The sequence below is a fragment of the Passer montanus genome, unplaced genomic scaffold, assembly GCF_014805655.1.
Source record: "Passer montanus isolate IOZ18808 unplaced genomic scaffold, ASM1480565v1 scaffold18, whole genome shotgun sequence".
NCBI classification, from domain to species: Eukaryota; Metazoa; Chordata; class Aves; order Passeriformes; family Passeridae; genus Passer; species Passer montanus.
The window spans coordinates 1,193,435-1,207,594 of NW_024365381.1; the positions used below are offsets into that span (position 1 = coordinate 1,193,435).

Consider the following 14,160-nt stretch of genomic DNA (forward strand, 5'->3'; position numbering starts at 1 on the left):
TTCCCTTCAGCAGAAGCTCTGGTCTTCAATACATTAACCACACCAACCACTCTGGAATCACTCACCAACTTGATGAGGGTACAAAATGTGTTGCAGAGCTATTTAAACCAGAATCGTGAGTAACAGAGTCATGGCCTGTGTGCATTTTTTGCTAAACATAAAGCTTCATGGGCAGTTGAGTCAACTTAACTGAACAATGACTGAAAACGATGGTCTCATCTCCTCACCTCCCCAGTCACTGCTTCTGTCCTTCCCTCCTTGCTCCTGCTCCCTGCCTTGCACTTGTGTTGGCATGGATTTGACTCCTAGCTTAGCAGCTGTAATACTACACAGCAGGACTTTTACCATTTCTGCTGACACAGCTTTTCAGAACAGTGAATTCCACTGATTCAGAGACATCTGACAAGTGCCCAAAATGAAAAGTGACAGAAACTCATACGCCAGGCCAAGGGGATGTCAGGTTCTGTTCTCTCTGTCCAACACAACAGGTTCCTAAAGCCCTCCAGCTCTCCCAAGCCCCTCGAATAAAAGGGGAGGTAATCAATCTTGAATTTCTCAATTTTCCAGCCACTAGGAATATATTTCAATTATGTACCTGACTTTTTTATCACAACAAGCATTGCTGACTCATTTTCTTTGCCTATTTCTACCAAACCTCATCCTTTGGAGACAAACTTTGCCTTATCTATACTGTCAGTGTAAAAATTTAGCCTCACAGCAGATTCAGCATAAAAGACCATGGTGTAAGCTAGGTTTGAAGGAAATTCGAAGAAGCCAATATTCTTTTACTTGCATTATCTCCAAAACTGTAAATTTCCCCACATTACAAAAATGGTCTCAATATCAAAATCAGTAATTATTGTACATATACCGAGTACACAATTTTAATTTCTCTTACAGCTCTCCATAGGAACCATGTGAGACAGTGACATTTAGCTCTGTCAAATTCCTTCCCCTGTCTTTATTCCATTCCCTGTCTCACAACTGAGTAACTTAATTATTAAAACAGATTATTATAATAAGCTTCTCTTTGCTAAATTATTTAATGTACAATACACACTCTATTAAGGTTATCAGTTTTCTATAAAGTATGGAATCTAAAATTTATAATCTGGTCAATTAAGTACATGGATAGCAATATTCTAGAAAAAGTTAAAAACATTTGAAAACTTGGAGGAAAAAAACATTAAAATACTGATATTAAAGTTGAATATTATCATGAACTATATGTACTCAATGGCAAAACTGCTAGTATTTATAATGTTAATTTGGTGTCTCCTTCCTTGATAAACAGAATGAAATGTAATCTATATCAAACTTTTCACCAATGCACGAACGAATACAAAAAGTAAACCCAAAATGCTAAAAGTTACTAAAATATTAAAAAACCGCTGATATAGTAATAGTATCAGTTAGCATAAGTCATCTTGCCTGAATTATTTTAAGCTTGAGAAAACTTAAAAATCAACAACAGTAGGTGTTGACTAGTACACGAACAGTCCATGGAATATTTAATCACTAAATCTGAGGTGTCCGTATAAAAAAGTTACCAAGGAAACACTCAAGCTACAAAGTTGGCATAAATATGTACACTTTTTACACTTACAACTGGACATTCAATAAATATTTTTCCATTATACTGCAATACAAAATTCAAACTATATCAACATTTTGTGGGAGACATTAAATTACCCTTCAGAAATCTGTTCCTCTCTATCAGAGTATTGAATATCTACCTTATTCTCACCATGATAGTTCTTAGAGAAACACAGAACTCATGCAATTCATACAGCATACTTCAGAAAGTATCTCAATTCTGCTACGTATATTCCGAAAAAAATTAGTTGTACGAAAAAGGTAATGGTTTACATTGGATTTTCTTATTTAAAAATAGCAGGTAATATTTTTCTAGCATATCTTGGCATAGCACCATTATTTGTACACAAAAACAGCCACTACAATTTTCTTAAAAATCAAAACCCTAGTTTCCCTGCTGAATACATTTTCATAAACCTAGTTTACAAAAAACCAATACATTTTAAAAATTCATTTCAAATGATACAACAAAATGAAGTTCTCTTCAGTCCATCAGGAAAAAGCAAAAACCAGACCAGAACAACTATATCATCAAAATACTCTTTTGCATTCCCATAACCAAAAATAGCTGCCAATGACAATAAATTGAAATGGCTGCCCTCATGGGCAAGTTACAAACTAATTTGCAAAGGATATGACAGAGGTAAAAGCACACAAATATCATACACGTCATTAATGACAGGAAAGTGCTCACATAGCCTGTAAAAGGTTATAGATAAGACCACAGTATCTTTACCAAAAATCTTTTTTTTGGAAAACATTATATACGTATACCAAGATGTTTAGTGGAGAACTTGGTAATTCGTCATTGGCAAGTTACTTACCCGAAAGGGAAAAAAAATCTTTTGATCATCTTGTTCAGCGAACCAAGAAAGAGCTCTGACAACCAACCAAAATATTACTCATTCTGCTATAATTACAATGAATTAAAAAAATAAAGGCTTGGATAGAAAAAAGGCTTTCCTATAATCATGGACAACGTAGAAACACAGAAGCAAAGTTTGTTTACAATACTTAGCAAATCTTTCCTCCTTTTTTATCCAGAAGTGACAGTAGTATAAGATTTAAGATGTTCTCACATGGTATTGTGATTTGTTTTAAATCAACAGATTCCAACAAAACCAAGTATTATGTGCTACTGCTGCTTTGTACTCTCAGTACCAGTGACAGTGCAAGCAGCTGTGAAAAAGAGGTTCTAACACATATTTACAGCTTAACAGCTTCACATATACTCGGTATTAACCGGAGTTAATTGCCCCCCAATTTCTGCTTCCAATACTATCAAAAAGATTCCAAGGGGATTCAAGCTCTGTTTCAAGAACTAATTGGTTGGCTCTATAAAGCTAAACCAGTTTAGAATAAAGATTTTTGTTGAAAAATACTGAAGAGGAACACAGAGACAATAACCTTCACCTATAGGCACAGACTTAGGATCCCTTATCTTATCCCTTATCACAGACCAGATCACCCTTTACAATGACAGGAACAATATGGTTTCTTCAGAAAGAAAAAATCTTTTGATTTATAAAAGACTAGAAATTTAAGGTCCTGAATTTACTTTAGTTTTTTCAAACTGTCCCTCTTCTACTGAGGCACACTTTTTTTTTTGTGACAATATTCCAGAACATTATGGTAAAACAAAAATCTGATGGTATTTTCTACATGTGCTCAATTCTTTAAGGTTTACGGTGGAGCAAGAATCTTCAAAAACACTTTAAGGTACTATTGTCTCATCTAGGCATCTGAAATAGAGAAAACTGTTTTTCACTCTGTGTACTTTTTAGCCTTGGACAAAATTTAGATGAGATGGTACAAAGCATTGCCTTGTATAATTTCATGAGACAGAAACAGAAAACATTAAAAATGAAGATCAGCCCTTCAAGTCAAGCTCAAGCACAAATTCAGCCACAATCCAAATTACACAGGAAGAAGCTGAAGAACCCATGGAAGTACCTGAAGAGGAAATGCTGAACAATTATATCCTCTGTAAGACAAACATACAGATTAGCTGAGCTGGAAAAGACTGCACTTCTTGATTAAGAAGACAATGATAATAAACACTGGTATCATCCAGTGCAGTTCAAACTGACAGCAGACTGACTTGCTATGAGACAGATGAGTACTGAATGACTCCCCAGGGCCAAGCAGCTTTATCATACAGGAACGGTACCATTCTGGACTCCAGCCTGAGCCAACAGGTCCTGACTGGCCTTGTGCAGACTGATAATCTCCAACTCCATATTTGTAGAATTTTCTCAGACAGTCCCAAAGTCAACGATGTGACTGTATACCAGTAGAGGATTTGAAAGTAATGCAAGTGAATATTTTTTTTCTCTCAAAGGCAACAAATACATTCTATCAGAACCCTGCTTGAAACTCAAATACCTACAGCATATTAATTCAATATAAAAATAATACACACAAGAAATAAAACTCCCACAGCCAAGTATGGAAGCTGAAAACAACACCAAAGCTATTTACACAGAATCCAGAGTAGGAGAAAGAAAACTGTAATACAGATCAAAAGCAGAGGTTTTGTTCTAAGTGCTTAACAAAACTAGGAAGACAACTAGTGTCTTCGCAGTCATGAACTATACAGATAGCACAATGTTTGTCCAGCTTACATTCATGGCCAGAATTAAAACTCTCCAGGTGTACAGTAGCATTCCAGGATGAACTATATAAGCAGCTAACGGAAAAGTTCTGCCTTCTCAGTCACCCCTTTTGAGGAGACCCTACATATTGAACACATAGCAGCTTAACCCAATATCTTATTTTCCCAAGACAGGTCATGAGAAGAGAACATTTGTGCAAAATTTTTTGGCTGGTTGCAGGGTTTGACAATTACGAGGAAAAAAGACAACAAATAATGTTCCTATACTATTATAGTTCTCTCTCTCATCCCACAAGCTGGTGAAAATTCCTCAGGAGAAATAGTACTTTGTGAATGTTCACCACAAAGATGACAATACTTTTAAGCAAATAAAACTTCTAAAATTGGATTTATAAATTTGTTGTTTGAAAGTATTCTTAAAAAGTGAAGCATGCTCAAATTAAGTTATTGCTAGATTCTACAAACTCTTGAAATTGGTATTCAATACCAGTCAATATCTGTTTTATATAGCTATACATAGTAGTTGTATGTAGCCACTTTTAAAGAACACCAGTGACAGTGACTCACCTATAAATAATGCTGGTTTGTTTTGGGTTGGGGTTTTTTTGCTACAGAAAACAGCAAAAACTAACATCTATCTATTAAACTGCCAACACCACTCTATTACTCCTTGCCCTTCTTCCTCCTTTCCCATTTTTAACTGGGTGAGATGGAAAAAGCAAAAGCAAGAGGGCAGAAAATACAGCTCTTACCTTTAATCCATAGAAAGTAAAGGTTAAAGACAGATCTATTCTGATATCTCTGACTCCAAAAAGATCAGTACCTGAGGTTTCACCTAATTTCTTTACTGCAATAATGCAGCATGTAAGTCTTCAAAAACAGCTATGAGGCTTACCACCTGTGGTAGTTTTTTGGAAATACAATTCTTAAGAGATGGCAGCAAAACTGAATTTTACTATAAGAAAGAAATTCCTTTAGCTTTATTCTTGCTAAAACTGCTACTCTCATCTTAGAGACAAAATTGTATTGGAGATCTAAGCAAATCTGGAAAAAAGACAATGTTTTACTTTGCACTAAACAATATTCCCACTGCAGACACACATCAAAAGATGGTCCTGCATGTGCTTCCATTCAGTCACACTGTCACTTCAAATACAGCAATATAGCATTTATAAAACATTAGAGCAAGCAGGATCTATACACTAGCTGAAAACTAGGGCTAACAATCTTCGAAAACAAACAAAAAACAAATCCCCCTCCAAAACCCCAAACAAAACCCAACCACAGATCACTCCCAAACTTCAAAAAAAATCCCCACTCCTCACTGTAGTCTTCTGTTTGACCAGCAAAATCACCCTACTTGCCTCATGGTCACACTAAATAGGCTGAGAGCTGGGACAAACACACACCCAGAAAGCCAGGGAGAACAAAGAGAGACAAAACCATACTGTGAAATTTCACTCTAGTGTAAATATATATGTTAATATTTTACATTAAACAGGGAAATTACATCTTCAATAGATGAACATTTTTTCATGAAGTATTACACAGTATTTAGAAAATTTAGAAATTCAGAAAGTTTACATCTCTGCAACAAGTTAAAATGCAAAACTAGGTTTACCTTCAAACTCAAGAAAGCAAGCTGAGTAACCATACCAAGTCAGAAGCCATTTCAAGCACCTGTTTTCTATAACTGGAAAATGTGGATTTCAGAGCTTTTTAATACATGAAATAAAACACAGTGGCAACAGTGAGACATATAGGACTGGACTGTCATGGGGTTGAACGTCATTTGGCACTAGAAAGTGATGTGTTATTAATTGCAGGGAACACATTAGACCTCAGACACTTGTCAAAAGGTAATTAAGTATTTGTACAAATAAAGTCAAAAAAACATCACATATTACACATAAAATTAGAAAACGCATTCTACTTTTTAAATGTGCCTAGCCCACAATTATTTATTTCTAGGAAAAAAATCTGTAAGTACTTTAAAACAGAAAATGAGAGGTATTACTCATTATGCAAAATGGGAAAGTCTTTCCTCTAACAGTCCTCCTATCTTACCTGTATCTTCAATGAATTGCACACATTTTTCAACAAACAGAGGTATGGGTTTCTCAGGTGTAACCAAATCCTGTAGGGGCATCCCAAAGTAATTACTTTCCCAGTTTCTACGGATTGGAGGATTGAATGTCTTAGTTTTCTTTTTCGGCTACAACAAAACAGAGTTATTTAAGTAATATTCAAGCAACATTTAACCAACTCATATTTCAATCATTCAGTAAACACAACCATATCATACATCTATCAGACATAAAAATTCCTCTACAGCAAACTGAATGAATAAAAATTAAATGTACTTTTAAAATCACAAAGTACTTAACTATAAAGTAATTATACATTAGATAAAAAGCACTCAACTTCTGTGAGTTTTGGCCCTTTTTGTATTACATTAGGAACAGGATTAACCAATATATCAGTAACTGAAAGTATCACAGGAACAGAAGTAAAGACACCACTTGTTCAGAGTGCTGGGACTTGTTGAGAGTTTTTCAGCACTGCTCACATGAACCACATCTGAACCACACCTCTTTAGAAATTGTCAGGATAAAATTCTGGTGTCATATCACCAAAACAAACTTGGTGTCTTCTGCATATACTTAAAGACACTAAATAATCTTTATATTGCAACTATACAAGAAACATGATGATGCAGAATGACTAACAAGCAATCAAGTCTTGAAGTTCAAGTTGCAGGCATTCATACTAAGCATGAATGCCTTGTTACGGGCACAGGATTTTAGCCAAAAGGAGGTTTGTACACAATCAAATCTAAGATAGTGAGTTTGATATGGAATTCGCCTGGTTTTATTTTTTTTCCACTGAGGAGGACTTTTATCAGTGGAACTGATAAATCAGCCTTGGATGATTACAAGAATTGTGTTGGATCAGATACCATAATTCATCTCTGAATGAATGAATACTGATGAAAATATAAATTACATAAAAAATATTTATTTAGGCAGCATCAAGTTCAGATGAGCAACAGCTGAAAGGGCCAAGCTGAAGCTAAACAATGTATAAAACTCAGTAAAAACATCTTTGTCAAATGTTAAATGAAAGATCATTTTAGATACATATATTAAGGTAGTAAAGAAAGGAAAAACAGGGTTGTTGTTTTTTTTCCCCAAAGTGTTCAGTACACACCTCCACCATCGCAGAATAAATGAAGCAAGATATACTCAAGACTGTATATTTAAGATCATCAAGATAGAAAAAGGTTGTGTGTCTCTTCGAAAGCAGTCAGGTAAATGGAATAATAAACAAGGGCTCTACAGAAATTTTATAAAAATTACAAGTATTATTACTATTACAAATATCTGTGTAGAATACCTGGAAATAGTACGAAATATCAGACACAGCTACAAAATTAGAGTAAAGAATGCTCTTTTCTAATAATTTCCTGCTTTTAAAAGACAGGTTGCAAGGGAATGCCATATACATTTGATATTATGCACACAGATTTCTCAGATGAACTCTTTACCTGAAAACAGTTTAACCCCTAATTTGGAAAGTGAGAATGTTTTTCTGAAGAACTTAATGAAGCATAAAGAATGAAAGAATAAAGAGAAAAAGGAAAGAGAAAACTCCAACCCTGAAGTCCTTTGCAAATTGGTCTAAAGGCAGAATAGATGACCACTGCAAAACTATTCCATAAACATGAAACTACAGTTTCATGAGTTACATTTCATCAGTTACAACAAGTTTATCAGCTACTTCTCATTATGTATCATTATGTATTTTGTATCTCGCCTGTCCAATATTTATTAAAATACCTCTCTCATTATTTTCCTTTCTTTTAGGGTGTGTCAGTGCATAAATTCTCCACTGACTGCATAAATCAAATCCTCCCACAAAGAACACTATCTACATGATTTTTACAAAAAATACTTCTGTAAATCAAAAATAAAATTGTAAGGTTTTAAGAAAAACCAACATGCTATTTCCTGATTTTAGACTTCCATAATTTCCTGAAGTTCAGATTGCTTAAGTGGAGAACTTGTTCTGGACTAAAAGGTGTTCTGTGCTAGAGACCTGATTTTGCCAAAAGACCAACTGACTTCAGAGAAAAAAAATATGGGTCTTATTTCTAACAAAAATAAGTCTCAGCAAAAGCTTTTCTTTAATCCCTGGTCCCCATTCTGAGAAAACAGCATTCTTTCTGATCCATCAGACATAGAATGGAACTTTTAGATTTGCTAGTCAAGACAACAACTACCATGATTTTTTCTCTGTAAAATTAATTTTTAAAAGATCTCTAATGAAACAATAAACAGAAACTGTTAAACATTACATTATTCATTTAGTTAAACAGCATCTGAGTAAGGTGAACCATTTTAAAATTCCTAGATTTTGGCAGAGAGATTACAATTTTGCCCCAGGTATTTTTGGTTCAATCCTTCTCCCCAATACACCTACGCCCTACAATGCAGCAGTCACATAATGCTGCATGCAGCAAGTACCAATCTAGGCACAGCCAAAACCAATTTTGTATGCTTCTCCTACATCATCATAAAAATGGACTAATAGGTACCCAGTTAAAGAAGACAAGAACCAGCACAAAAGTTTTGTTACTTAAGCCTAGCAAAAAGCTATCGCTCACATACCACTGTTTTCAAGTTAGTAATTAAAACACAAGCCCAAGACCATAAAGTTGAAATCCTTGGTTTTCCTAGAGATCTGTGGGGCTTTGTTTAATTGACTGCTGCACTTATGTTGAGCTTTCAGCACGGGTTTCATCACTTGTTTCCTGCCAAAGACAACTGCTCTTCATACCGTAACAGAGGTTAATGCCAAACCTCCAACTGATCCGTATATATTTTGGCAGAAAAGCATTTTAACTCTGAGAATTCCAAACTTGCCTTGCATTGCATTTACTTGCAATATTGCTTTATTTTGCAGTACTTCAATCACCAAAACACATGTTGCAAAAGATTAGCTCAAGTCCTCTTAACATAAGACAAGGTAAACACAAAAACATTTACTCTAGCACGGTACAGTATCCAACTCTTGATTTCAAAACCAGAAATATTATTACAAAGAACATTAACTTGAAAAATACAGATATAAAGAATACTCAAGCTTAACCCTCTTGACAACAGGTACTAGTGAACCAGCTAAGCAGCACTCATCATCTAGAGAGAAACTAGGCTAAGACTTCAGCCAGCTGCGAGTCTTGAGAGTACAACACACTTAAATACAACCTTTTAAAATTAATCTAGAAAACGAAAAACTGCCAAAATCCTATCAAGCCTCTTTATGGATGGGCTGCTTACTTTAGCAAGCCTTCTGTTCAAGACAGGCTTTTTTCCCCTCATTACCATCCCACCAGAACAACCATTAATTATTTATTTATTAAAGAAGAAATTCAGCCACTTCTCTACCTCAAAAAGACTCTGCTACTACTTTTGATGCAAAGAAAATTTTCTGCCTGCTTCATCTGTAGTCAGCCCTAGGGTCATGTAGTATTTTCAGAACTAGTAAAGTGACTATTTGACTATTTTCAAAGTCAGCATTTTCAGGACTAGTAAAATACTTCATAAAACAACACACTGTGAACAGCATTCATTTTATAGGCTTAATAAAAGTTTTCGTAATCTCTAACTCATAACTAGCTCTCCAGAAACTGTATGACATATGAATAATGCAGATCATTGTCCCTAACATGCTCTTCCTTTCCTTCATGCCTTCTGCCATTTTTAGAATTCCAGTTTGTTACACTGTTTTAAACTACAAAGGCTTAAGAAGGCATATGGCCCTAAATATGTATATTAAGAGTGCTAAATTTGAACAGACAAAACCTGAAAGTACAGATTCTGATATTTCCTATATTCCTCAGGAGAAAAAAAATATTCACTGCACACTCTAGTCTGAAGTAGACAGTATTTTACTAAATTAGCCACTGAATTTACACAAGAACAGCTGAATAAAAATGTAAGTTGATCTCCCATTGCTCACATGTTTACCATAGTCTTACTAAAACTGAGATCAACACACATGGGTTCTACGGTTCCTCACACTATTTCCATAATAGTTTTAACATAAAATTTCATACAGTTTTGAAATTATAATGGAAGAAAGCAAGTTTAAGCATAGAAAAATAGATGACAAATGCACTGCTTCATGTTCTAAAAAGCCAGAGTAAAATATGTGAGAATTCATTGAGATGCTAGTGGATTTTTCTCGCTAAAATACTGAGAAAAGTTTTCAGATTAATTTAAAGTAAAAAGCATCTTACAATCATCTTGGTATAAAGGAAAATGGAAAGAAGTAATTCACAAACTTCTTTGGAAGCAACGAGTGCTGTCTGCAAACAAGGTTACAAGGCAGAATGTTCCAAAACACTGTTTCTCAGATTTAATTTAGCAATATGGAAATTCTATTCACACACTAAAAAAAAAAAAAAAAAAAATCGACCTCAAATAATCAAATTGAGCATGGGCAAGAGAAAAAAAAAAAAAAAAAAAAAAAAAAGACCTCAAATAATCAAACTATTGACCACTGGCCAAAGAACCTAAATAGTGAAACTTTTTTAGATTTCAACAATGGCATGCCAAAGAATTATCACTACACAGTTAACTTACTATACTGCTTACAAGATCTCTCTAGTTAGGATTTGTTTTCAGAAGTACTTAAAAAATTCAAGATAAGGCTCTGCCTTACCCATTGCAAAAATTCATTCAGGATATTTGCTGTTCTTGATACATTGTGGAGAATAAAAACATAAACCATTATACTCTCTCTATAAAAGGTGAAAAAATACGGCCAAAATCCGACACTGAACATATCTCAAAGTGTTCACAAAGGTAAGAGCTCAAAAGCAGGTGGATGAAGTTTTAATTCTTATCAATTCCATTGTAAAAACAAATAATAAGGTTTTGTCACTATATGGAATAGCTAAATTATGACAAGGGTCAAAAATAACTAGCTATTATTTCATGGTAATAATAATAATAATAATTCTTCCATATTAATGTAAAAATAGTTTTTTAAAATATTTACATTGGGCTTGTTTACACAGTGAGACAATGGAAAGCCAAGGGCTACTGTGGTTTGGGCTTTATATTAATGCATAAAATGCATCAGTTGCAGCTTTAAGGTTATTGAAGCGGTTCATCCTATCTATGATATTAGAAGGCTTCCTTCAGCAAGATCCTTTTCCTCTAGGAATCCTCACACCCTTTCCTGACCTGAAATTTTCTGCAGTTTCTGTTGTTTTGTATCTCCAAACTCATTAAGTTAAACTGAAAACAAAAATAATTTATGATACAGCTGGCAAGCCTGCTGCTTTTCATGTATACCAACACCAATAATGTTTACACTAGACCTTAACATTAAAAATTCTAATTGAGACAAGCATCTAATTGTAATTCCCACTTCCAGTTTTTGATAAAGACACAAAGATGAATGAGCATACATGTCAGCTGCAGAGGACTAACTTGGCAAAGATGAAACAGCTGAGGCAAAGCTGCATTTTAACATTTCAGGGTGTGCTTAGTTCCTCATAAGTTTGTGAATACCATGAAGGAAATAAATAATCAAACATAGAAAGCACGCCAATAAAGGGGAGAATTCACTCTGCAAAGTTCATTTTTTTGCTATTTTGTTTAACAGCAGAAAGGACAAGGGGCTTTTTTTCCTAGGAAAAACTTACAGAAGTTCTGTAGGTGAAGAAAAAAAGGCCACTGCAGTTTAACAAATATTAGCACACAACATGCACTTCAAATACTGAACAACATGCACTTGAAATATTTCAAGCTCAGTGTGCACACACAACTAGCTACACATGAACCTGGCTAAAGAGTCCTGTGATTCAAGCCAGTCTGCTCGCTTTCTTCTGCTCCTCCTTATTGCTCTTCCCCACCAGAAAAAGTTCAACAGTTACACTTGTTAATAGCACATGCAAAGTCATATGACAAATTTTCTCAGAACATTTAGACATGTGCTAATAAAATAAAATAGGATAAAGGTGGGTGTATCACAAACTTGATTATACTGGTTCAGCTTTTTCCACTTTCTCTTTTCTAGAGGCAAAGATTGAACTACCATCTGTTGGTTTTACCAATCTAGACTTGAGTAAGGCACCTGGTGATAGCATATAGGAAACTATAGAGACAACTGGAGGAACAGAAAAAAGATTATATTCAGCAACCAAAAGGACAAAGTCATAGAGTAATGGAGAAATCCTGCACTGGAATGCACAACTAATAAAACTTATGTGCTGTAATGTGTCTGTAGCCCATGCTGTAACGTACAGGTACTATACATGTGTGCATGTACAATAAACCACCTGTACTGAGCAGTATGGAGTCATTACCTGGAAATTATCAAGGAGAAGAGCAGGCCACAGGTACCTAAAGCAACAGCAACTGCAGCTAAGCAAAGGTTGGGTGCAATCACACAATTGTGTTGGGTAGTCATTTCTAGTAGATATCAGCAAACATTAAGGTTATATGATGCACTGTTATGACATTCCTTGCAATACTATGCACAGTTTCAGTCATCCTCATTCAAAAACAGCTTCAGGAGACAATTCCTTTTTTTTTTTTTCTTTTTAATCGTTTAAAACTCAGGCTGAAAAGTAGCCATTTTCTCTTCACCAGTTTGGAGGTGACTGGCCAGAAAAAGAAACATTTTGGGATAAAGGATACAATAAGGATGAGTGAAAACTAGAAATTGCAAGATTCTTCACCAATACAGAGGAAATAGAAGCTCTGGATGAGTTATTCAGAGTAGTAAGAATGAGGAGATTAAAGGCTCCAGAAGAATTAATTCTGTGATAATTGAAAGAAGAGCCCAAGAATGATGCTCTTCCAGTTCTGACTACCAGTATACTGAAACAAGATCTAAGAACACCAGTGCAGTGTTTTGCACAAAAAGAATGGGCAAATAATTTACACCAAAGTACACTTGCTTAACTGGTCTGAGTTTTAAATTGTTTCTTTTGGCAATAAAAAACCTTATGTGACCTTGCAAGTAATGTTACCTGCTTGCCACAGGTTTGTCATTGCTACACTTTCCATAATAAAACATTTTAATTTATGTTTCCAAATAGCAACAAGTAGCACAATTCTGAGTATTTATTTCTGCCTTTAATAACATGTCCTCAATAGATTTTTAAAGTTTGATACATATGTTAGCCAAACTACAGCAGTTCATTTTCCTACTCTACTGTTTGTTAAATCTTCCTTCCTCCTTCCTACTCGCCCAACTCCTGCCTTTTTCCCTTCTGTTTTTTTACTTGAACCCTACAATCACTTTACATCTATTCTCTGCCTCCTTATATCTGTCCTTGTGCCTTTTTTTTAATGTGATTTTATCCTGAGTTGGGACACTGCACCTGAAAGGATCAGGATAAAAGTATTGTTCAGCACAGTCAGGTCTCTCCTGCAGCACCTCACAAGAAACCCCACCCAGAAACACCACATCTCAAACCAACAAAAATGCAAGGAGTATTAAGAATGTTACATCCTGTTTGGGCTTAAAAGAAAATCTTGGAAAAAGACAATTAGGAGTTCAAACATTAAAATTCAAGTTTTTCCAAACAAATTCATTTTGTTCATAAGATTTCTGTATTTCAGAATCACTGTAATTAAAGCAAGAATTTAATAGGATACACATGTATCCTGTTTTCCCTCTACATAGAGCTGAACAATCCAGAAAAAGTATCAGTAAGAGATTTAAGTAGTAGCCAGAAAGAAGTACACAAGTTCTATTTACCTCTTTCACATTCTAGGGGTCACAATTTTCAAAAAAACTCAGCAAGCAGTCTGTAAATAGTGGTGCACTAACATCTCTCATACAGACCAAATAACACTTGACAAGGACAATATAATGTGAATAAATTTTGCATTTCTGTAATAAAAGACTGCTCATCCAAAACACAG

General features: G+C 34.8%; 1 protein-coding gene across 1 annotated transcript in view; it reads right to left on the reverse strand.

Annotated features, from left to right (window-relative positions):
• The window catches only part of ARHGAP5 (Rho GTPase activating protein 5), a 47,213-nt gene that overhangs the window by 16,293 nt on the left and 16,760 nt on the right, over positions 1–14,160 (reverse strand). Inside the window, exon 4 of the mRNA XM_039704826.1 lies at positions 6,278–6,425. Coding sequence (XP_039560760.1) covers positions 6,278–6,425 — 148 coding nt within the window. The remainder of the gene's footprint in view (positions 1–6,277; positions 6,426–14,160) is intronic.